The 26,797-nt window shown below is 38.4% G+C and overlaps 1 protein-coding gene across 2 annotated transcripts in view; it reads right to left on the bottom strand.

Annotated features, from left to right (window-relative positions):
• Positions 1-9,833: 9,833 nt before the first annotated feature.
• The window catches only part of PPP1R1C (protein phosphatase 1 regulatory inhibitor subunit 1C), a gene marked incomplete at both ends in the record, with an annotated part of 95,502 nt that continues 78,538 nt past the window's right edge, over positions 9,834-26,797 (bottom strand). For both annotated transcript variants that reach the window (XM_084892629.1, XM_084892630.1), the window contains one exon: positions 9,834-9,922. In XM_084892629.1, the coding sequence (XP_084748755.1) occupies positions 9,834-9,922 (89 nt within the window). The remainder of the gene's footprint in view (positions 9,923-26,797) is intronic.

Here is a 26,797-nt window from a genome sequence, read left to right as displayed (position 1 = left end):
TGCGAGCGGTGGCTGTTACCCCGAATGCCCCTCAGGAGCAGGGGGAGGTGGAGAAGCCCTCAGGAGTGATCGGGGCTGGCAGCTGCTGCTCATACCTTTTGACAGCGCCAAGCAATTGGGGCCAGCACCAGGCTCCGGCATCATCAGCAGGTACAAGCACTGAACAGGACCTCAGGACCGCAGTGTGTGGGGGCAAAGAATGTTCAGTAACCACCAGAGGCTCGCCCCAATTACAGCGACCGGTGCCCCACCTCGGTCTGGTTCCCCCGCTTACCTGCTCCACCATTCCATCCTGGCCGATGCCTGCCATGTTCCACACTTGGCCGCCTGCTGCAGACACACACCATGTTCTGTAAGCGCCCCCTGGTGGTCAGCGCACATCATAGTGACCAGTTGTTCGGTCCTTCGGCCATTCGGTCTATTTGCTCATTAGGGATTTTAAATATATAAATTCTATACACACACATATATTTCCAATCTGAAAAACAGTTCAACTCCACATTACACGATGAAAGATTGTTTTTAAAAAATTAATATATTAATAGAAATAAACATAAAATTTATTTGTGATTTAAATATAAATTTATTAATTTTGGCAATTATATTTTCCCACCAAAGTGTATTAAAATTATTTTACATCATTACAGCTTTTCATAGTTTAGGATGAAAATGTCTGGTTTTTAATGTTATTCTGCCCCTATTGTAAAATTATTTTTTAAATTTTTATTTAGATAGCAACCAGTTCCACTGAACTGCTTACCATGAAAATCCCTTTTCCTGGCGTTGCAGGTGTATAGCTTAAGCTTGGTACCATGGAGAAGTGCAGGACTGAGGAGTGTAATTCCTATTTTAGTCATCACTGACTTTATGTCAAGCTTGAATTTTTAGCATAGTGGGTGTTTTCAAAAGCAAATAAAGACCCATAGGATGTTTAAAACGCTTGACAAGTATAACAAATAAGTAAACACTTCAAAATGGGAATCTATGTCTTATTAGGGCAAAAGAAGAAAGATGAATGCAACATCTAAGAATACAGCTAGGGAAACACACCCATATAATTCATGCTGCAGGGGTGATGTGATGGGAAACCTGCCTAGTCTTGACAAATGCTACTCTCTCTTATAAAATAAAGAAGAGAGGATATACTCCCGTCATTATTAAAGAGATATCGAACCAGCCATCTTCAAGCTATTTGGCTTTCTCTTAAGCGCTTACTGATTCATTGCTTTGATTTGTAGAAAGCCATGCTATTCCTTTGCTGCTGCAGGGAAAGAACGTTTTCCTCCACTCTCTGAGGGTGCCTGGCTGGGTCTGAAAATTAAACTGACAGAGACAGATTAATAGGGAAATACAAATGTATTTAATATAAGTTTCTATGACGTGGGAGGCTTCAAAAGAAAAGTCAGAAGAGATATTTAGACTGGAGTGTTTTTATGCTAGGGATGATTAAAAAAAAAAAAAAAAAAAGGCCAGTCGTGTCCAGTAGGTATAGTTTAGTAGTTGAGCATCAAGCTATGAACCAGGAGGTCAAGGTTCAATTCCTGGTCAGGACACAAGCCTGGATTGCAGGCTTGACCCCCAATAAGGGGCATTGATGTTTCTAGCTCTCTCTCTCCCTCTCCTTTTTCCTCTCTCTGAAATCAGTTAAAAAAAAAAGAAAAAACTTGAAAAACATAAAGAATGGACAGTGTGGAGCAATATGATAGTTCTGGAGCACCAGGTAAGCAGGGCCAACTGGGGGAACTTAACCAGGCTGTCGTCTCAGATTCTCCTCCGAATCGCCTGTCCCCAGAGACCAGGATGCTGCTCTCCCTCGGGTGCAGGGAGGACTCCGCTCTCGTGGGGCTTTATGGCCTGTTTCAGGGGACACAGGGGAGGGCAAAGTGACCTTCCTGCTTCTGCCATGTTCTCAGATTCACCCAGCTTAAAATACTCAGTGTGCTTAGGTGCCGTCTTCGGAAGGAGTATGCCTTGCTCCCTCCCCATCACCACCTTTGAGAAAAAGGTGCTTTGAAATTCCAATGAAAATCATTCCTCAGTTAGCCTGAGAGGAGCAGCAGTTGGAACATTCTCTCTGGTTCCTGGTTCAGTAGCGTGTTGTGTTTGTAATGCCATAACACGTACAGGACATATGTATTATGTATTCAGGTCTGGGGTGATTATGCTTCCTTCTATTATTTTTAAGTCTTTAGCAATACAAAGTCTGAGTGAAAATAACCACTTCTCAAATACAGGGGCCCAGGGGCCTTGGGGAAGGGGAAAGAAAAAATAGCAAGTATGAAATTATTTTAATTTTTAATTTTACAACTTTTAAGAAATTAAGAAAATAAAACTACTTAAAAAGATGGATGCCTTGTTCTTTAAGTAAAGATTGTACTTCAGATTGTCATAAACTAAGCAATTTTATTTTGTATGATATCAAAGGTGATTTTTTTGGAAGTATAGTTTTAAACATTGAAACTTTTTTTCTTTTAATCCTCACTCGAGGATACTTTTAGAGAAAGTGAGAGAGACACTCAATTGGTTGACTCCTGCACTTGCCCAGACCAGGTCCATGGATCAAACCTGCAACCCAGGTATGTGCCCTTAACTGGGAATCCAGTCCCTTCAGTGCGCAGGCCTGTGCTCTATCCACTGAACCACACCAGCCAGAGGCTATAGAAACTGTTTTTAAAGGAGCCAAATACTTTAAAAAGAGTTTCAGTTTGCTTCCTTTATTGGTCATAGGTCATTTAATTTGAAGGCCATGCCAAACAATTACAATAGGACTCCGGTCTTTCTTCCCACTCCAGCCTTATTTTTGCAAAGTAATTCCTTAGGCCTTATTTCTGAAACAGAACATTTAGTTCCAGGTCAATATGCAAGCCACTATAAGAAAACACAAAAGCCACCCTAACCGGTTTGGCTTAGTGGCTAAAGAGTCGGCCTATGGATTCAAGGGTCCCAGGTTTGATTATGGTCAGGGGCATGTACCGTGGTTGTGAGCACATCCCCAGTTGTGTGCAGGAGGCATGATTGATGTTTTCTCTCATCAATGTTTCTAACTCTCTCTCCCTCTCCCTTCCTCTCTGTAAAAAATCAATAAAATATATTTAAAAAAAGAAAAGAAAACACAAAAGCCTATGGTTCTTAGGGAGGGTGGTTTTTTGCATCCTAAAACCTCTCATAACTTCTCCAACAGATCATAAGCTAGGAAAAGGGCTTGCTAGATTATTGGTTCATGTAGCGCCACTGATGACCTGTGGACTCTAGTTTTCTGATGTATAAAATAAGTACTTCCTGTCAAACATATCTATTATAATTATTAAAGGCTTGGGTTCCAAAATTAGAAAACTAAAAATAAATTAGCAAAATGTACCCAAATTCAAATCTTCCTTTTAGCCATATAGAAAAATAAATCCAAAATGAGGAACTTAGCAAATAGTGTAGAGAGTATGATTAAAAACAAAATAAAGGAACATTTTTTTTAAAAAAAATATGTCAATATTTATGTGTAAAATATCTCCAGTGCTTCAGAAAGCGATCCAGGAGAGAAAAAATAACAGCTCAGACGGAGCTGGAGGTGATGGTGGTGTGGTGTGTGTTTTGTGTTGGTACTTTTCCAAGCTCAAGTAGGAGCAGTGCTGACAAGCCAGCTTCTGGTTGTTGTCAACCCATTTTGCACCTGGAGGAGAAAAAGAAAATAACTGTCCAGAGCCCAGTGAAGTGTTCCAGAGAGTGTAACATCATGTCACGTAAATCTCCGTGAAGAGGGAAATCTGGTATGCAGCACTTAATAGCAACAAACGCGTGTGTGCTAGGATCCAGTGAACTACCCAATTAGTGATTGGTGGGAAGAAATTCTTCCTGGAAGGACTTTTCAATCTTTAAAAAAAACAAACAAAATCTGATCATTTTAAAGATCATTTTCTAAAGAGGAGCTTTAAAAGACAGAGAAGATAATTGGTTACAGTGCTATTGCTGTTACTACATGCACACATGCATACGTGTGTGTATTTCTAACTCAGACAACTGTGTTCTGTTGTCTGTCACACAAGCACACAACGTTCCCTCCTTCCCTCACTACTGCCGTTTTCTGTCAACTCCCATCTTTTCTTTTCTCCTTTGCTTCTTGCCTGCAATTCCTGAAAGACAATCGGAGGAGAGAAACAGATCTTAAAGTTTAAAGGAGCCTCACAGTGTTATCTGGTCAAACCCTACCCCCATATTTTTCTCTACATTTTACAGATCAGAAAACCGAGTCCCAGACTGATTAAAGGGCTGTTGTAGTTGTGTGACACTGAGTCTCAGTGTCACACAACTACAACACAGGAGATGCCAACCTCTGCCACATCACCTTGCTTTATTTTCTTCCAGGAACGTTTCACTATCTGAAATGATCTCATTTATTTATTAGTTTATGTATATACTAGAGCAGCGTTTTTCAACCGCTGTTCCACGGCACATGTTGCCTGGTGTGCCATAGGTGCAGACAAGACAAGAATTTTATAATTTTTCACTATTTTGTTTACTTAATATTTCATAATAAAGTAATTATAAAATACTTCCTTTGTGTTTATTTGATTCCTATTCAAGAGAATTACTTTATATATAGTCAATATAGGCACAGAGTTAAATTTTTTAACATTTTCTAATGGTGGTGTGCCTCGTGATTTTTTTCATGAAACAAGTGTGCCTTTGCCCAAAAAAGGTTGAAAAACACTGTACTAGAGGCCCGTGCATAAAAATTTATGCACTGGAGGGGGGGGTCCCTCAGCCCGGCCTGTCCTGTCTCACAGTCTGGGAGCCCTCAGGGGCAGAAGGCAACCTGGTGATCAGGGGAAGGTGATGCCCCATCACACCTCTGCTGCTGCCACTGCCAGCAGTGCAAGCCTCAGTCAGCCCTGGTTACCTGAGCCTCAGGCAGCCCTACATGGCTGGGCAGCCACCATCTGAAGCTTGCCTATGTCTCAGGCTGGCCCTAGGCAGCTAGGAAGCCAACATCCAAGGCTTGCCTGTGCCTTGGGCCAGCCCTAGGTAGCTAGGGGGCTGAGGGTAGAACCAGCTGCACCACGTGCCCCCCTCTCCCACCTGGTGGGGCTGAAAGGACTAGGGAACTCCGGTAGGGCTGAGGGGACTGGGCACTGCCATCTTGTGGCTATGGGTGCTGCTATCTTTGTCATGGCATGATGGTCAATTTGCATATTCCCTCTTTATTAGATAGGATTGACAGTCTTCAAACACTAGAATATACATCCATGGGTTTAAGGGCCTTAGCTATGTTGTTAACACCTGAATCCTCACCACTTAAGCAATGTCTAGCATGCCTTAGGGTTTCATGCATATTATTGAAGAATGAACTATAATAGTGGTCTCTTGTTTCTAAAGTAGACTTTTAAAAACTGTACCAAATTATGCCATGAAAAAAAATAGTAAAGAATAATTAAGGATATTTGAATTGTTCTATATAGCTTCAGGTCTATCATAAATATTACCAAAATGTATGCATTTTAAGGAGCAAAATATCTAGTGAGCCCTAGTAAGTTTGGCTCAGTGGATAGAGCATCAGCCTGCAGACCGAAGGGTCCCAGGTTCGATTCCAGTCAAGAGCACATACCTTGGTTGCAGGTTCCTTGGCCCGCATTGGGGTGTGTGCAGGTGGCAGCCAATCAATGTGTCTCTCTCACATTGACATTTCTCCCTGTCTCTCCTTCACCCTTCTACTCTCTCTAAAAATCAATGGAAAAAAATATAATCTTGGGAGAGGATTAACCAAAAAAATAAATAAATAAAATCTAGTGAGAATTAATGTTTTTACTCCCTGAGATGTGTAAATAGCCTGTGCTTCCTTTAGATGCCCCATGGGAAAAGTCCCTGAATTCTGTTCCCCTGGAAAGCAGATGACTACTGACTGTTCAACTGATAACCAGGGTCACTTTATACATTCCCAGGGGCCCTTTATTTAGTTGGAAGGTGGCAAGGAATCTGGTTAAAAATACTGACTTTCTCCAAAGCCTTTGCATCAGGGAGTGGTCTTGTGACCCAGTTCTGGTAAATGAGACATTAGTACGGGCTCAGACATCAGTGTGCTTCTCTGCTCTGCATCCCTTTCGCTTCCCACTAGTCCTTTTGCTTGGAACAGACCCGGAGCAGCAGCTCTCTTGAAACCATAAAGTAATAAGTTTGAGGATGTTATGAAAAATGAAAAGTATCTGGATGCCCATTGGCATCTTGAGGCATGCTTTCAGTCTCAGACATTACATTGTGTGACACACACAAACCTCTTAATAGCAACAAAGTTTGTGTGCTAGGATCCAGTAAGTTACCCAATTAGTGATTGGTGGGAGGATATTTTTTGCTGGGTTCTCTATTATTTGCTGCCAAATGCCTGTTCTGAATAATAATGAAACATCATTTGCCGAGCATACTCTAATATTCTGTCATTTTCACGATTTTTACATGCTAGTGTAATATACTCCTGGGGTTCATGGTGCTTATTGCCTCACATTTGCTTCATTTGTTACTAAAGTCAAAGAAAAAGGGAGAATGATATCACAGGGAGAATGATATCACATTTGTAGAATGAAAAACAACAATGAAGATGAATCCAATATCATTGTAATATTCTTTCTCCAGTTTCTTCATCAGGTTTCCAGAATTGCGTTCTCTCCTTCACCTACTTTTCTCTCTAATTCACCGTCATGTACATTTTCACTCTCTATAGACCACGTCTCTGCTATCTGCATAAGCTAAGTATGAAATGCAATGAGGACAGAGGCTGCACCTACGTCTGTCCACAGAGTGAAGGGGGCCCATAATATAACTGCAAAGGAAAGAGCTATAGTTGAGTGGTAGCCTCTTTACAAAATGCAATCAGACACTTGTGCATTCGTACAGATTATTCTACTTAGTTCGAGAGCAAGGCAAAGTAGAAACTCCCCCCTCCTTTTTTGGGGGTGAATTCTATGGTATATTTGCAAATATCCCATAATGATGTTCACACCTTAAGTACTTACAATGTCATTTAAAACCACGAGGCCAGCCATCACTTTCTGAAATGCTTCTTCCTCTGATATTTAATTCTTCAGAATGTTATAGTGTTATGAAATTTAGTAATTTTCTTTCTTTAACAGAGTTCACATTTCAGCAACATAAAAAATGTTCCATAATTAATATGCCTGCTGGAGCTTTGAAGACTGGTTTGTGAAATCAAGGACTTAGAAAAGTAAAGATATTTCTTCCCCCATCCTCCTTCTTCAGAAAAAGCAAGTGTTCAAAATTATATGTAAGCATGAACATTTCAAAGTAGCTAGATACGCATTTTCTATTCAATTTTCACTTGCATTGCTAATAATTGCTGCCTATTGTTATTATTATGATGATTCTCTCCCATCATGGATGTTTCTATTGTATCTCTCTTTCCTTCTCCCTTCCTCTCTATTTATTAAAAGACTAAGTGAGGAGATTCATCACTTGTCTGTAATGTTGAAGAGGATCATATATAAGCCTTGGGTCGATAGCCACAGGCCCTTTCTCACTCTAATAATAATAGCAATAATAGCCACCAATTATTAAATGCTCACTAGGGTGTGCTAAGCATTTTATAGGTCTTATTTAATTTCCCCAAAATCCCAATAGGGGTAGAAACAATTGCATCCATTTTACAAATAGAGAAACTGAGTAAAAAAAATTGGCAGAGGTTTAACTTGAACCCAAGTCAGAGTGACTCAGAGCCCCCTCCACTAGCCATTATGTTCTAGTTTAAATGTGGCCTGGGAAAGATAAAGTTATTGTTTTATTCTGTTTTGGTTAGAAAGTCTCTTTGCCTGTTCAGTCAAACTGAAGCCAAGTTATCTTCTTGAAAAAGAATTGTTGTAAACTGTAAGTACTGTGTGAAAAGGAAACTGGAAAGCCATTATCTCAGCTGGTTTCCTTCAAGTTCCTGAGAAAACCAACACATTTCCCAAGGACAACGTATGCTTTTAGATGTGATCTCTGTTTTGGGAGTGGAGAACGGACTAGAAGAAAGCAACATTTTCTAAGGAAAATTTATGCTTTTAATTTTGATCTCTTTGTGTTTTTAAGAATGGAGGCCAGAAGAGAAGAATTCAGAAGCCATGCTGTTTATTTCCCAAATGATGTTACAAAATCAGCAAATGCTTTGCTTTCTTCTGTTTGTCTGAACCCTCTTAAAAAAAACATTTATGAAAGTATCTGTTCAAGGAAAGGGAAGGGCAGTTTTATTTTTTAGCACCTCAGGGTGCTCAAATAATCTCAAGAGGTCTGGGGATGGTTTCAAATACAAATAATTCAAAATCACTTAAAGCAATATGTGACTTAATCAGGTTTTAAGTAAAGTGATATTTAGGAAATCAAACAGTCACAGCAGGTGATCTAGAAACTCCAGGAAGTTTTGGGTGAAACTGACCTAAAAAAGACAAACAAAAAAGGACGGGGAGGGGAAGAAGGGAGGAAAGAAGAGAAGAAGGAAGGAAGGAAGGAAGGAAGGAAGGAAGGAAGGAAGGGAGGGAGGGAGGGAGGGAGGGAAAATACTCATTCAAATTTAAGATACTACTTAACAGTGTGTTTTGCATTTATTTTCTTGTAGAACATATACTAAGGAAAATGATCATTTCTACTATATCATCTTATAAATTCACACATTTTCTCTCAATCTCTATAAGTATCACATTCAAAATTTTAAAAATATAGTTTTACATTTTTGAATCTTGGTATTAATATCCCACAATGGAGGTCACATTTGATTTTTTTCTTTCTCTCCTAATTTTTCTTTTTACTGATTTTTGAGAAATCGTTTCATATTTTTATCCATGAAATATTTGAACCTCACTAATATCATCAATGTGGGAAGGAAGCTTGCCATTCCTCCATAGTCACTAAATTTTTACATTGAAATGCCATAAATAATTAACATTGTTCAGGAGGCCATAACTTTGAATTATCAAAAGCCATATTTAATAAATAATACTGTCTTAGAAAACCTTGATTTATTCTACTACTTTATTTTCTCTGCCAGTTTTATAGGAAAGAAATTATTTTTCCTTTATTTTCATAACCCTCAGCAATGTGCCTTACTAGGGATGAACTGGTTTAAAAAATAGTTGTTGAATTAATCAATGACTTCAGGCATGAACTAATGGAATTTCTTATTTATAATAATAGAAGATTTATAGAATGCTAATGATTAATTAAAATGCAGTAGGGAATTTTTCAAATGATAATAAAAAACATTGCAGGGCAGGTTTTGCATATTTTATTTTAGATTTAGCATTTTTCTTTTTTAATAACTAAAGATGAATATACTGTGGTATTTTGAATCAAGAAACCTTCATCATTTTGAGATAAATATTATGTACAGATCAACTTAAAAGTTAACAAACTTATTAAATATTGATATTCATGAAATATTCCTTTACAAATTAAACCCAGACACACATTGATGTCTAGATGTATTTAATATTTACTTTTTACTCTTAAATTGCTGCTATTTACATTTGACCTTAGAAGGCAAACTATGTCAGTAGGACATCAGCAATGAAAGCTCAGCAGTATTAAAGTTAGAGCACTCCCATGTTTGCCAATGTCAATGTCATGAAAAAGAAAAAAAACCCTGTGAAATAAGTGCTTGTTCTTTACTGGTAAGTGATATGGAACGATCTGTACTTAGTTCTCAAGTCCCATCGGGGAGGGCGTCCAGGAGGTGCACTGCTCCGGGCGGAGTGTGGAGAGCACAGGTGAGAATGCCTCTGGAAGTCAAGCAGTAGCGTCCACGGGTTATTCAGAAAAGTTGATCGTTCATACTCCCAAGGTGCCCTCTTGCTGCAGACCCGTAATTAATGGTCCCATTGCTTTTCTCTTTCGTTGACCCCTTCTTCTTCTTCAGGGAATGCTGATCCACTTTGGCCTTTCAGGTGTTTAACCCCTGAAATGATATCAATTCATTTAGATGAAATGTATCCCAACAGATACACTGCTTTGCTGCTAGAGATAAAGGAGATGGGTGGGAAGTGTTTGCTGGGGCATCTGTATTTTCTCCAAGAATCTCAACAATCTAATCCTATGCAAACCTTTTAATTCGCCAAGGAATGAAAACATACACAGCCAAAATTTCCATGAGGGGCAGCCAATCTTTATAATTTATCTTCTCCATTAAGAGTTGCATCACAGCCTGAAAAATCTGCTCACAGGCTCTTATTGTAATCCTGATATATCATTTTAGTTCAAATATTTCCTTTGGCATCTCTGGACTCTGTTACAATGAGAACCACTGAAACCCCGAGGAACAAAGGGGGTGCTGTTTGCCATTTCATTGTAACGCGTAAACAACGAGAGAACCCTAATATTGTCATTGGGAATAGGAACGTACTTATAATTATGAAACCTCTGTACTCAAAATTCTTCAGTCACTTCCCCTACCTCCTACAGAGAGAACAAACATTGGCATACCTTTGCCTGCTGTACAGGCTTATGTGATCTGGCCGCTCCCTACCAATTTGGCCTCATTTCTCACCAGCCCTTCCTGCTCTCGCCTTTCACAGTAATTTACTCTTTAACAATACAACCTCCTCTTCCCTCTTCCCTGATCAGACCAGGTTCCATCAAGCACCCATGCGTTTCTTGTTCTGTTCTCTGACAAATGGCCTCTTCCCACTCACCCACTTGGTAACCACCCACTCATCCTTCTGGTCTCAGCTTGCCTCCTCTGTGAAGGCTCTCTAATTCCCATGTAGAATGACCTAGATCTTTCTCATATTTCCCCCACTGCTCTTGGATCCCTTGCCCTTGTACCAATCACCCAATAGAACCGAAGTTGTGTAACTATCTTTCTCATTAGAACACACTTCTTGATGTCAGGATTTTGTAGATGCACTTTGGGGTCCTAGACTCAGTGCCTGGCAAATAGTAGGTGCTCATTAATATTTACCGCGTAAGTGGTTGATAGAATTAATGAAGTAACAAACAATTGGGTATATGTTTTTGGCCATTTCACACTAATGTATATTCGGATTTTTTTTTCCCCAAAATTAATTCAAAGTTGGAATATAAATCAGAAGACCACTACTACAGCCATATCAATCTACAAAATTATCTTTATACTAGCTGACACTGTGCATACAGGAAATTTTACACATATTTTTTATCTTAGAAAATTGGTTTATGAGGTTTTTATAAGTACTACTCAAAAACACACCAGTTAGAACTGATAAATGAAAGGAAGTTGCCGCTCATGCTTGCTATGAAACAAAAAAAAAATGGGGAAAGTGTGGTTTTTTCATGTGCTGCAGAGAGCTGTTTGGCAAAGAATGACATCCTTGGGCTTGGTGGATTATCTTGCAAAAATATTTGATCAGTTGTAATAATATTTAAATACTTTAATTTGATCCGCAAGCACAGATCACTCACAATTCCTGTTGACCCAAGACTTTAGAGAGACATTTGTTAGTAACAAATGGAACTTTTTTCATGTTATTGCAAATTACATGGGTTAAAAAAAAAACCAAAAAAAAAAAACCACAACAAAACAGAAGTCCACATGCTAAGGAGAAGGGAAGAGAGTTTAAAAAGCATCCAATTAATCACTGTGAGAGTCTTCCATACCTGAGTCACTGACCTCTCAACAACCCCATAAGATAAACACCTGGATGGTGAAATGTAGACTCTGAGAAGATAACATTTGTTCTGGATCCTAAGGGTAGTATAGGTATAAGAGAAGGTCTGACACATCATAGTCCCTCGACCAGTGTAGGACAACTGGCTGACTGACTGACTGAGTCATTAAATTCCACTCTCAGGAGACTCCAACTTATTTTCACCTTTAGCTTTTTGAACACTGACCTAGATTTTCCTAACATACTCTAGGACTTACCAGAGTTATAGTACCTGTTACCCTGGCACAGATGATCTCGGGATTCCCTCTAAAATATTAAAGCCCAGTCCTCATTCAGCTGTCTGCCACTCTCACTCCCGAGCTGACCTTGTCTGGGCCGCTCTGGCTTTGCCTCCAAGCTCCTCCCTTTCATCTGCAAGGTGACTGGCTACAGAGTAATAAAGCTGCGTCTAAGGTAATTTCCTTTAAATTAGGGTTAATAACTTAATGTCAACATTGATTTGTCTATTTTAGGGGGTTAAACATTTTTTTTAAAAATCAGTAACCAAAGTATCCAACTTACTAAATCACTAATCAACTGTTAATTTTCCATACATGAGTATAGGTCTCCTTGCTGACCTGATCCATACTTAATTCATTTTACAATATTAAAGGTCACAAAGTTATATAAGTAAGCTTTTTCAAAAGTAAAACCACCCAGGCAAACCTTGGAAGGACCTTTCTTAGCCTTAGTTGTGTGTGACACTAACTGTTTGTAAGTAAAAGGTTTTGATGAGGCAAGAGTTGGTGACATCACAGAGATGCTCTGTAGAACATTTCTATAAAACCACACATGTTTTGGCTGCCAAAGCAGTTTACACTAATGGCATCTTTCCATTAGATAATGGATCGTTGCTAAATTTGTGTTTTGAATCTTTTTTTTTTCCTATCAGCAATGTTTATTTGATTATAGGTACAATAATGCTGAGATTGAAGTGTAAAATCTGTGAGGTCTAATAAATCTTTCTCCCCACCACCCTCCTCCTATCTCCAAACACACATACACTTTGTTTTTAAGTTTTCTTTAAGCCCTCTTTTGGTATTTGAGTGATTATGGAGGTGGAGGGAAATAGCTTGGTTTGGGTGTTGATGAGATTCTCAGCTTCCTCCTCTGCCAAGTGCTAATGCTCATGTAGGAAAACACCTCACCCGCCCAGGGGCTGACTCTCAGCATGGGCGAAGGGCCTCCTGGAGACAGCACAGGCTCGGCCAGCCTGCACTGGGCCGAAGTCAAAGGACTCCCCCCAAAAAACAACACACAGTGTAGGTTATTTTCTCCATAGCAAAATGCACACATGGAAAAGGGGACCACATATAAGAGTGGGATGTGCAGTATGAATACATGAAGGAATGAAACAAACAGAGTTTGAGGAAAGGAAGTAGACTAAGTAACAGCTAACGGAGAAGAAATAAGCATTGCCTCCAAAAGAACATAAGACTCATGCTCTTCTCCACCCTGTAGATCAGGAGGTTAAATGTGAGTTGGGTAAAGTTGTAAAGAAGTGGCTGAGTGAAGAATTATGAATAATGAGTAATGAATAATGAATCCATAGAAGGAGGCTTGTACTTGGCAAACCACAGATCAATATGATTACCAATAAATTTGGAGGGGGAAAGTCAGGTTTATTACATTTGTAGATGGCACAAAACTTGGGAGAGAAGATGACATGATGAATGACAATACAAGCAATATCCCAAAAGGTTTTAATTGCTGGAGAGATGGCCTAAGCAATTATGGTAGAGGTCAACAGGAAGTTTTGCTTTTAGAAAGATTATTTTCAATAAAAAATATAGAGAATGAGGGCAGCCTAGATTACTATAGCCGGGGCTTTCAGGTGACCACAGTTTCACAATGACCCAGTAGAGTCACCTGTTTCTAGGAACAAAGATCTTGGAGGTGTTGGTGGCATTCCTAACAACGGAGTCAGCGGTTTAAGAGAGGGAACCACTCTCTAATCACGTGTTACTCAGAAATGTTCTGGAGCATGCTGCCTAACTCCCTTTTTAAAACTATGTTTTCATTGATTTTTTTAAGAGAGAGAGAGGAAGGGAGTCAGAGAGATAGAAACATTAATGAGAGAGGAACATCGTCGGTTGGTTGCCTCCTGCACATCCCCCACTGGGGATCAAACCTGCAACACAGGCTTGTACTCTGTCCCAGAATCAAACTGTCAACCTCCTGGTTCATGGTCTGACGCTTGACCACCTTATCACACCGGCTGAGCCATGCTGCCTAATTCTTGACTCTGAATTTTAAGAGTTTCATTGAAAGAGATAATTGGGATTAAAAGTAATTTTATGGAGTGGGGGCGAGTGGACAATGAGGTGATAAGGACACATATGTAATACCTTAATCAATAAAGAAAAAAATAAAAGTAATCTTATGAAATCACTTTTCTAGAAGAATTAAATATGAAACTAGAATGTTTAACAGAGAGAATTGAGAGAGGACAAAAGAAGCTGCTACTGAATTCCTAAAACACTGGAGAAATGCAATTTATGTAGCTCCTGGGGGCAGAAATAGGGTCACTGGCTAAAATGTATGTGGTGAGGGCCGATTACAGCCCAATATAAAGGAAAAAAAATTCCTAAACTCTTTATGTTTGCCTTGCAATAAACATGGGAGTGAGCTCCCCACCACTGAGTGTGTTCAGGTCAAAGCCACATTCTGATCTCTGAGGCAAGTTATAGAAGGAACCCTGCATTGAGTTGCAGGGTGGAGACTAGCAATTACACTGACCCTGAGATGTTATTAACGCACAAAGGAGATCTTATTTTTAACTGAAAAATTAGCTCTGCTGTGAGTACTCTAAGTTACAAAAGGTAATTATAATAGCAAAAGTTACAAAAAGTAATTATAACATCAAAAGACATAACTGTCCCAAATCTCTATATTTTAAAACTAATTCACATTGGCAGTAGCACATGTAAATAAATTAATTTTTTATAACTACATACTTTAGATCTTAGAAATCATCTGAAAGCCCTCTAATAAAGCTGTGAGTGGATTATAAAGAGCCTCTGACCCCTATTGGAATTGTAGTTATAGTTGTATTTGTGCCTTTTTTGGGGGAAAAGGTGCATAGTTTTAAAATTGTGAATATGAATCCTTGTCTAATCTCTACAATTTAAAGATGAAGGAAAAAATTCAGATAGCAAAATGACTTGCTTAAATTCACAGAGTAATCATTGGCTGAGTTGGGACACAAACTAGGGTCTTTAGTTCCTATTGGGGGCTGTTCATCTGAGTCACCAGGACTCAATCTTTCATTGTTATTGATCTTTTTTGAAGTTAAAACCAGAAGGGAAATTTGATTCACAGTATCATGAGACCCTTCTTATTATCAGGCTCTTTGGAAGGACATTACATGGCTGATAGATTATGTGTAACGTTTCAGTCTTTGCTGTTGTCATTGTTTTGGAGAGAATTCAAGAAATTCAAAATTTTGCCGAAACCGGTGTGGCTCAGTGGTAGAGCGTCGGTCTGCGAACTGAAAGGTCCCAGGTTCGATTCCGGTCAGGGGCATGTACATTGGTTGCGGGCACATCCCCAGTGGGGGTGTGTGCAAGAGGCAGCTGGTCGATGTTTCTCTCTCATCGACATTTCTAGTTCTCTATCCCTCTCTCCTCCTCTCTGTAAAAAATCAATAAAAATATATTTTTAAAAAAAAGAAAAAAGAAAGAAATACAAAATTTTACCTTCTGGGAATGTTTCCAGAATAGAACCAAGTTACAAATAATGTTCAGGTTACTAAAAAGAAGCAGACTTTCTCTCTGCTGTGCTCAGGTCTGGGACTAGATCTGGGCAGCACAGAAATGATATCATGATTTGTCTGGGAGATGAGACATAGTAGCCATCAAGCAATATGAGTTAATATAAAAAAGCCCACCTCCCCCTCCATTGTGTGTTAAGTATGAGAGAGACACAACTATAGATCGGATGGTGATGTAGGTCAAGGGAGGACGGTGTGGGCATCAATGAAGTCAATTTATTGAAGAGATGTTATGAACCAGTAGAACAAATAATACATTTGTAAAGTTCTGATGTGGTAAAGAAGGTCTCCAACTAGAAATGTAATTTGGACAGCCATTTCTTGAGCAGTGGACTGCCTAGAGTAAAGGAAAGAGCAAATCTGATTTCTATAGGAGAAAACTATTTGCAAAACACGTTAGTTTTCTGAAAGAGTGATTCCAATGGCCTTAGAAAAACAGTTTTCTAAGAGTTCCTTGTGTTTTGACACTTCAAATTTTATCAAAATAACCATGCGAGGTAAACTTGAGAAATACATTGAGTGGCCAGATTATGATGATCTCTGAATGCATAATAATCTGGCCACTCAATGTATATCCTTTATAATAAAAGGCTAATATGAAAATTGTCCCCTCAACCAGGAGTTTGACCAGCAGGCAGGCCGGCCAACTGCCCACATCCTCTCCCTCTGGCCAGGCTGGCTGGACCCCACCCATGCACGAATTCATGCAACGGGCCTCTAACATATATACACACTGAGTGGCCAGATTATTATATATTCAGAGATCATAATAATTGGCCATTCAGTGTATATTTAACCTATATTATGGCACAGCAAAACTCCTTAGGAAAGCCCATCATCTCTCAGATTAAAAATATGCTTTACTTTTCCCAAAATGCTTTCACATATAGTTTACTTAATCTTCCTGTCATTGATTTATCATGAATAGCTACACATCAACACACCAAGGATCACAGACAACAAAGGACATTGATAGCATTCCAAAGCCAAACACATATATTCGGAACTCACCTTAAATCGATCTCTTTCTACTTTATTGGAAGTAAACTACATACACACAGCACAGTTAATCTCTGTTCTAATATGGTGATTGGTCAGTTAAGACAAACTGTAAATCAACATGCTTGTAAAAATGCTTGGGAAGCATTTTTCTATAGGTGAGATGATGTGTAATATGCTTCTCTCTTCATAGTATATAAGAATAGGGACAGCATGCTTATTTGATGTCCATCAGTATTATATATTTTATGTATATGTTTATCTATCATATATTTTACTAACGCCAGTGCCCAAAAGCCTTAGCAAAAGATTTAGCAGTAAATACCAAAGAGGGAGGAGGTACACTTATACACTATTGTTAAAAGTGTGCATTCAAGTAAAATCTTTGGAGTGCAATCTGGTCTCGCTTATCAAAATGTAAAGTGCACATGTCTTTATCAGTAAGTCTGAGGTTGGGGCCAGGCAAGAATTTCTATAAATTTTGCGAGGATCCTGCTACTCGGCCTAGGATGAGAGTCACTTTGATAGACTGAGAGCCTCTTTTGCCCTCCACAGTCAAAGTGCCTCTCATACCCCCTTTTTCTTCTTAGCTAATGCATTCCCCGTGGACTCAGAAGTAGAGTTAAATTTTAAGCCTGCACATAATGGAGCTAAACTGTGTCGGGCAATTTCACTTTAGAAAGAGACAGAATGGCTCCGTAGCCTGTGAGACTTGACCGCCATTGATTGGACACAATGGCATGTGTCCAAAATCAAGAAGGCACCAACCAGCAAAAGTCAATAGTTAGCCTTAAAAGCACTAAAAATGAAATGATGAAAGGGGAGTTGCATTTATAGCCACGAAAGTAAATGCTGTCTGTGTTTCTTACGTGTGTCCACAGGATGGTGTCCTATGTGAGTATGTTTGAAGGCTGTCTCCCAGGCAGGGTACTTTCTGATGGCAGCCATGGTACCTACAGGGTACCATAGGCTGTTTGTTGCCAGTATATACCCAGTCACATAATCAAGTGATCCAGTTTTGATTCTAAGTTCACGGAGAAATCTTCCGGCAACAGCAGAGCCTGCTGGCAAGAATAGACCCTGCTTAGACTTACTGATAGCTCATGGATATAATCTGGGAAAAGACCATCCCAGCAGCTGGAACAAGAATTGCAAAGGATTTACGTTTGGAGCGTGCCTGCCATGGCCAGAGTAGCAGTGAGCTTGGAGTGTCAGAAACGAGGTGAATGATGGAGAGTAGAAGAAGGTAAGCTTAGCGAGATGAAAGCAGGCAGGGAGAAGGAGCCTGCCCAGGGAGTAGGACCTTATGGGACATTAGAAGAGTTTGGCTGTTATCCCAGGGAGCCACTGCAGGTGTTTGTTTTATTTTGGTTTTGAATAGAGGAGCAACACAATCTGTCTACATTTACAAAGAATCACTCTGGGTCTGGGCTGTAAGGAATTTAGAAGTCACCACTCTGTTATAACAAGTAAAAAAGCTTAACAAACTGGAATAAAAAAAAACACAAACAATACTTAGATCTGTTCAAGAAGTAAGGTCACAGGGCAAATCACTGCCACGACCCGCCAAAATATGGAGAGACAGACATGAGAATACAGACAAACAAAAGTTACTGGAGCAGAACCAGTGCCAGGGAGAAAAAGCCAAGGTGTAATTGATGAATGGCTGGAAGCTCTGAACAGGCTGAGATTAAAAACTCTGGGTGGGGTGAGAAGTAGGGGGCCATGGAGGGACCTCATGCTTTTGTAAATTTTACCTCTGGGAGTTCTGTTAGTTTCTTGTAATAAAAGTCAAAGAAAAATCTCATGCTTCTGACCAGAAAGGGGATCAGTGGGCATTTTCAAAACTAGAGAATTCTGTTCTTTTTATAAGGCCTCTCTCCAGAGGAAATTTGTTACCACAGCCTAACATTCGGAGGTTTTATCAGAAACTAACCTACCTGGGGGAGGGAAATGCCAGTTCCACTCTGCTTTGGTATTAGGTGTCACCTAATGGGGGGAGGGAGGCTGAGACGCACTACTGAAGGTCATAGAACAGAGGCACAGGTTCCCACAGTTATTGCATATACTGTTTTGTATGTTTGTATTTTAATTCTTCGCTTTTCTGGAGTTTCTATTGTTACATATTTTTTAAAAAAATATGTTTTATTGATTTTTTTTTTTACAAAGAGGAGGGAGAGGGATAGAGAGCTAGAAATATCTATGAAAGAGAAACATTGATCAGCTGCTTCCTGTACACTGGGGATGTGCCCACAACCAAGGTACATGGCCTTGACCAGAATCGAACCTGGGACCCTTGAGTCCAAAGATCAATGCTCTATCCACTGAGCCAAAATGGTTAGGGCTCTATTGTTATATCTTTAAGGTCAAGTATTCTTTCCTCATCCATGTCCAGTCCACTAAAGATTTGAAACTACGTACCAACTCATAGGACTTGCACTTTCCAATTAAAAAACTATTCTTTACAAAATAATAAGAAAAGTTAAAGTTTTAATTTTAACTTTCATATTCCTTTAATGATGCTCTTCCTTTCCTTAGGTAGATCCCAGTTTCTGATTTTTATAATTTTTCTTCTATCCAAAGAACTTCTTTCATCATTTCTGTCAGGGCAGTTCTATGAGCAACAAATTTCCTCCACTTGGGCATAGTGCGGATTCTACTTCTATAAACTGGCCTGGAAAAAATACCACTAATGGTATTGATTCTGTATATTCGTATATCCAAATCCCTTACAAGTCATTTTCATGACACAACCCATTTTTATAATTGGAGGTTGTGTGTTCTAGAGATTCACCAACAGCGCTGCCAGATTATAATTAGAAAGAGCCAGAAATAAAAGGTATAATGCTCTTATGAGCGTTTGTTAATTTCTCAACAAGCAGCATTATCTCTCAGGCATTCCTGATTCCTGATATGTTCTTTATGGGTATTTCTTTCTTTTTTTAAAAAAATATATTTTTATTGATTTCAGAGAGGAAGGGAGAGGAAGAGAGAGAGATAGAAACATCAATGATAAGAGAGAATTATTGATTGGCTGCCTCCTGCACACCCCCTACTGGTAATGGAGCCTGCAACCCTGGGCATGTGCCCTTGACTGTAATCAAACCTGGGACCCTTTGGTCCACAGGCCAACCCTCTATCCATTGAGCCAAACCAGCTAGGGTGAGTATTTCTTGTTTAGTCTTTTGGGCAATACGCTCTACCTTCCCCATGTTGGGGTGAAAGACTATTCTCCCACTCACCTTCTCCCAGGAACCACTCTCTCCACACTCCGAACATGGGTTAACCAGGCCAGGCACACCTGACCTATGCTATGTCAGTCATAACCCTTTCTCCATGATCTTGCTGTCAGAAACCAAGTCATCACGAGAGAGTTTTTAAATTATAGATAGTACAGAATATTAAAGTTGTTTGCTCTTGACCATGTCTGCTACTTAAGGAGAGAATTGGTCTGCAGGGGACTGTGGTGAGGATCAATTTGACAGGCAAAATGAGTGAAATAGAAGAGATGGCAGCCTCATTGTTTCTTTGTTTTCTGAGGCTCACTGCTGTTCTTGCAGTTTAATTTCCCTCAATAACATGAAGTAACCAAGTAAACTTTCAATAGATTTCCCTTTGCCTAAGCTAATTAAGTATGGTTTTTGACATGTGGAACCCAAAATGCCCTGAATAGTTTTTTCTCTGTGTCTTATATCTTTCCTGGAATCTCCTTTTGAGGCAGGAGACAGAAGGGAAATGAAAGACAGCTGGAGTATTAATTTTTCTTTTTCTTCTTTTTGTTTTTGTTGTTGTTTGCTGTTCATATCTCCAGCTTTGAAGGGAAACTTATGTTAAGCTGACCAGACAAAGGCGGTAAATGTTTCATTGTGTCTCAGGAGAATCTTTAAGTTACTTCTAAACCTTAAACTCATTACTGAAATTAAAATAATAGAGAAAATTTAGGATAGATTTTTCACAAAATCATTAATTGTCTCTCTATAGGCAAGGCATCTTTTGAAGGCTAAGTATCATAAACTAGCAGACCAGAGGTCAAAATTACCACCACTCATGTCATGCTCTCCTTGGTCCCGAGGCAGTAATTTTATTACTACAAAACCCTGAGCATTTATGGTTAGTTCTTGCCATGTGGATTTTAAAATAGCCATAGAAGAATTTGAGTGATTCAAAAAGAAGTGTTTTACCCAGAAGTGTTCCAACCTAGGTTTATAATTCGTCAGTTTTCTCAGGTTAAATATTTACTTCAACAGTTATGGAGATGACATAACCAGATAGTGACATTAAAGACTCTAAGAAAATACAGCAAAAGTACTTTTTTAAAACCCTCTATTAAATTAGCTCATGCTTCAACCTTATCATTATTTCAATTTGGCCTGGAAAATACAAGTAAACAGAATCCATAGTCTTGATGCAATAATGGTTTTTGTTTCAATTTATCGTAACAGGTAATTTTAGGTAAAAGTGAAGTTCAGTTTAAGCATAACTTATCCCAACTGCCCAATGGGGCATCTAATCCATCTAAGAGTGTAGGACTGTTTTGAAAGCTTGGTCCTCTTTCCTTCCTTTGCATCTTCATTCTATATTATTAATATTTATAGTTATCACCAGCTAACTTGACATGAGGCCCCCTCTACCATCCATTTTATTTTTCCGATCTTAATGCTATCATCCTGTCTAATAATTATAATACCTTATATTTTTATAGCACTTTTCAATTTTTCGAAGAAAAGGATGCATGTCATTCTATCTTTAGCATAACACTGTCAGAAGGGTTACTTCTATGATCCACATTCCACATTTCACAATAATGAAATGAGTCACCCGAGTAGCCTTGTCAAGTCAATATCAGAAACAGCACCAGGACTCAAAGTTCCTGAATTCCAATCTAGTTCTTCTCCCACTATGGAATTTAGTTTCTCATTCCCTTAAGGCCAAGGTATCATTCTTCTAGTCACAGGCTATTCCTTATTAAGGATCCTCCTTCATGCCTTGCAATATAATAGGATGAACATTTTAGCATCTTTTTCCTGAGGAATATACATTTCTTTATCATATCTCCAAAGAAAGGTTTAAGTAATGGCAATTTTAAACTAGGTATCAAGAAAGACCACCCTAGGTGGAGATAGTTCAGGAAATTAGGACTTTGCGCTGTTCCTCACATCATAATAGTTAGATAGGTCCCTAGTCTCTGCCTATTAGTAGGACTGATTCTACTTAGAAATAAGGCAGATAGTAATTTCAAATATTCTGAAATGCTTTCCTCATAAATTATGAAAATGTTCTAGGAATTCCAACATCTCCAAAACTATTTCCCGCACCAATGTCATTGCAGCATTGCAAACGACCTTTGTCCTGATTTTTCTAGAAATTATGATCACCAAAAGAATGTAGAGACACATTACATCTGTTGCAGAGTTGGTTACTAGAACCAAATTTTTCATGTGTGTTTTTCCCCCCAACAAAGTTATTTTAGGGAGCTTATTATGATCTCCAATTATTTTTAGATATTTATTCTTAGGGTAATACTCTCTGTACACAAATAACTGTAGATTAGTGTGTACTGAGACAGTACAGCTTGTACCTTTTTGTTATAGACCAGATAGCATAATAAAAAGCCACATCCATTATATTTGACAAAAATCCAGAAATTTATTTTGTGCTTATGCAAGAATACTTTATTACTTATTATGTAAAAGTAGTATGTGACCTTTGTTGGAAACCCAGTAAAGTACAAAGTGGACAATAGATCATCCATGATCCCTCTATTTAGTGAAAAACGCTATTAACATTTTACCATTTCCCCTCAGCTTTTATTCCAGACATTTTTGTCATGTTATATCAAAATACAGTATCTTTCTTACTTTCTCCATTTAATATTATATCACAAAATTTTCTTCTTGATATAATATGGTGAATCTTTAAGAAATTTAATAAATAAATATATATTAATGGTTTTGTAGAATATTCTTGTTTGAATGTACTGTATTTTATTTACTTTTTAGGTTCCTTGAAAATTTAATTTATTTTTAATTGAATTTATTGGGGTGACATTGGTTAATAAAATTATATAGGATTCTAGAGTACCATTCTATACTGTACAATCTGCATTTTGTATTGTGTTTTCAGCATCCCAAGTCAAGTCTCTTTCCATCTCTATTTATCCCCCCTTTACCTTTTTTCCCTCTGGTAATCACTATACTGTTTTCTGTGTCTAAAAATTCCTTCATTTTGTTTTGCTTTGCTGAATCCCTTTACCTTCTTCACCCAGTTCCCCAAAACCCTCCCTTCTGACAGCTGCCAGTTGTCAGAATCTATGAATCTATGAGGCAGTCTATAGTTTGCTAGTTTATTTTGTTCATTAGATTTCTTTGGTGTATTTCACTTAGCATAATGCTCTTCAAGTCCATTCATGCTGTCACAAGAGGTAAGATTTCCTTCCTTTTTTTTATGGCAGAGGGATATTCCATTGTGTAAATGTACCGCAATTTTGTTTTTAGCCACTCAACTACTGATAGGAGCTGCTTCTAAATTGTGGCCATTATAAAAATGCTGCAATGAACATATGGATGCATATATTCTTTCAAATGAGTGTTTTAGGTTTCTTCAGATATATTTGCAGAATTGGAATCGATGGGTCATAAGACAGTTCCATTTTTAACTCTTTTGAGGTAACTCCACACTACTTTCCACAGTGGCTGCATTCCCACCAACAGTGCATGAAGGTTCCCTTCCCTCCACATCCTCGCCAACACTTGTTTGTTTATTTATTGATGACTGGTGTGAAGTGATATCTCATCGTGGTTTGCTCAAGGAGATCTATCAGAAAAAAATATTGCTACAAAAAATGTCTGCGATTTTACAGCCTATGTTTTCTTTCTGGGAAGAAAACATTTAAATCTTTCATTTATTTTGAGTTTACACTCATCTGTCATCATAAGAAGCCTCATCCATCATACGGGACAAAAAATCCAAAATTAATGAGCATATTTTTCTATTTCCATTACTCAAAAACTCTAAATGAAGGAGGGGTTGTGTTTCAAAAATATATTTGTAAGGTTTTTGGAACTCAATCTATTTTTCTAGAAGAACAAATGTAACAATGTGGGAAATTTAGTTTTATTTTTCCAGGCTGTTGACATACAAGTCCTCCAGAGGAAAAGATCTGCATTTGATGGTTTAATAAACTCATGCATAGTGAATGCTGGGCTTTAGGGCCTATGTGGGGATTCAGAGTAAATGGTAAGGTTATGCCAAAGGGGAGAGATACTTGTGCTTTAGGAAGTGAAGAAGGGAATGGGATCAGCAGTAGCCGTGGAGCTTCTGAAAGAAGGGACAAGGAAGAGAGGACATCTGTTTGATGCTGTGTGAGGAAGAAGAGGCCTGAAAGAAGAGTATGTCTCATGAGAAACTGAAGAGAGTTGACATTGGAATATTTGACGTGAAACCCTCTCCTCAGTTTATCTTGTGAAATTCAGTAAATTCTATGTTGTTACTTACACATGTGTGAAATGAATTTTTCTGGAAGAACAGGAAGAGAAAAGGGATGGAACCTAATTTGTGTTTTATAATAAGTGTTGAGGAAAGCTTACAACACCTATTTAACTCAAAGAACTAGAAATGCAAATCCAGGAGTTCCATTTTAAGCCAAATCAAGACTGCTTTGTTTCTGTGACTAAATACATTTCAAGTTACAGTGGGAGGTGTCAGAAACAATTTCTTCAAATTCCATCTGAACCATGGGAAGAGTAAAGGGGTGAACCAGGCATTCTTTATCCCAGTAGCAAACTAACATTTTAGTCTCATGCCAATTCACTCAAAACTGGTATGGGGGAGGGAAGTGCACAGTGCTGACAGGATTCTCAGTCATTTATTCCATGTATGAGTGATTCCATAATGGTTATGTTTCCCTGTGATTTACTTTAAAACACATCAGGAAAGAAAATATGCTATGTGTGAGTACATGTGTATAGGAAGGAGTGTGTTAGGTTTATCTACTTCTAAGGGATGGTTGATTAATATTTCAAGTACACTAATAAGGCTAATACCCCAGAAATAGTTTGTTAGCATTTGAAGGATTCTAATAGAAAATCTACATCAGCGGAGCACCATTTTTAACTCCAATCAATATCAAAAAATTTATTAATTAGCATATGATGTGCTAGAAATAATTTTTCTTCAGGAAAATGAGTGGTGTTAAGCTATGTCTATTGACTAGATGCACTGCAAGAATAACCTTGCACTTGCATGTAGAGGGCTTTAAGATCTGATAACAGAATAGCATATATTTTTCAAAGTGGAACACAGCCTTGTTCTGTGTGCAGTCTTTGTCACCAGATTCTTACTAGGAGTTTCAATTAATTCGGCCACTAGGACATTGTCTCATTTGCCTTGCGGAAGCCTTTAATGGAAAGGCCCAGTTGGAGAACTTGGAAGAACAGAGGGCTAAAATGCACTGAGATTTCAGAACATCTTGTATGGCTTTGCTTTGTAATAAATGTTTGCATGTGTGGCAAAATTAAGAGACAGCCATGGTGATAATCTAAAAGAAAGAAATTGGCCAAAGCCTGTTTGGCTCAGTGGATAGAGTGTCGGCCTGCGGACTGAAAGGTCCCGGGTTCGATTCCAGTCAAGGGCATGTACATTGGTTTTGGGCACATCCCCAGTAGGGGGTGTGCAGGAGGCAGCTGGTTGATGTCTCTCTCTCTCATCGATGTTTCTAGCTCTCTACCTCTCTCCCTTCCTCTCTGTAAAAAAAAAAATCAATAAAATATATTAATAAATAAATAAAATAAAATAAAATAAATTGTAGTAAAGGAAACTGAAAATAGACGGTGTCCCCAAAAATGTACACACATTTTAACAACTGATTGCTCAATTTTGAAAATGAAATGTATTTTAATAGACACTGCTTTTATGCTTATTCAAAGTGAGTGTATAGATTTTTATGGGACACCCTATATAAAGGCATAGAGGCTGCTGGGACCTTGACATACTTAAGAAAAAGGAGGAGGGCATTGAAGACTGAAAATAGGAGTACACTTAAAGCCCAGTGGAGAGTTGTGAAGGCGGGTGAGAGGATAGGAGCAGACAGGTTCGATAGGGCCTGATTCGCCATGTTGAGGAGTTTAAGCAACAGACAAACCTCAAAGATATGGTGGGTTCAGTTGCAGACTACTGCAAGAAAGTGTATATTGCAATAAAGAAAGTCATAATCTTTTTACTGGTGGAGGAACTTGCCTTCAATTCGTAAAAAATTTAACTCTGTAAAGCATAATGAAACAAAGCGCAAAAAATTGAGATAAGCCTATGTTTCTAAGGACATCAGAAAACCCAATTGGACACAAATTATTTGTTATTCCAATGCCATCAATATCACAGATTGCAATCACATCTGACTAAAGTTACCAGTTAGGTAACAGAAGTGGGTAGGACAGCCGTACTATAAAAATAACAAAGGTTCAAGTTCAATAATAAACGACAATTGACAATAGACCTAAGAGTATGGCTACTATATTGACTGGTGAGGACTTTGGCAAATGAAGATCACGTGCTTCATCTTGTGAGTCTATGTGCTTGGGGGAGGTGGGGAGGGGTCAACCAGAACCAGGCAATTGTTGTCCTGCAGAGATATGAGTCAAGTGTTGCCCATCTCCTTGCTTTCTAAGACAAGCCATACATCTGAGCCTTTGCATTAAATCTATGTGTAAATGATGACAACTAAGAATAAAGAAAAATTATTATATGGGATAAATAAACCATGTGCTGAAACAGGGTTCATGGCTTCCATGAATAACCTCTGATGTACATAAGTGAATGCTTAACTTTCAGCATGTATGAAATCTCTCGTCCACCAACTTTCTTAACTCAATGGGCTCTTATTAAGCATTATTATTTCATTTCTCAGCCTTTGCCATTATTAAATAGGACCCAGTTCATTCTTTAGGATTCAACTTTTCTTGCCTTCTGAGATGCAATTCTACTGGTGGTTCCCCTACTACATTTATTAATTTCCTGTCTCCTTTATGCTCTGCTTTTCTGCTTTTGCTGTAAGTAAAATGTAAGTATTCCCCAGGGTCACTTATTACTTAATATTAGAAAAAAGATCTTCACGAATACAGGCACCATAAACTCAACATAGCCAAAACTATATAGTTATTTATTCTCTTTTAATCCTGATTATGGTTAACTACTTTGGTATTTGTTTCTGGGAAAGGAAGGCAAAACTTCCACCTGCCCTTGGAAACAGACTGCCTCCTATTATTTTCAAATTTTAGAAATTTTTATCTTTTTCAATAACAGTTTATATCCTCATGTAACTGTGAACACAGTGCATATATGAATAGTGAATTTGAGTATTCAATATTTAGTTTGCAAGTTTACA

The sequence above is a fragment of the Pipistrellus hanaki genome (genome assembly GCF_964339955.1).
Source record: "Pipistrellus hanaki genome assembly, chromosome: 8".
NCBI lineage: Eukaryota > Metazoa > Chordata > Mammalia > Chiroptera > Vespertilionidae > Pipistrellus > Pipistrellus hanaki.
Note: the sequence above shows the minus strand (reverse complement) of the source record. Positions and strands in the feature narration are given on the sequence as shown.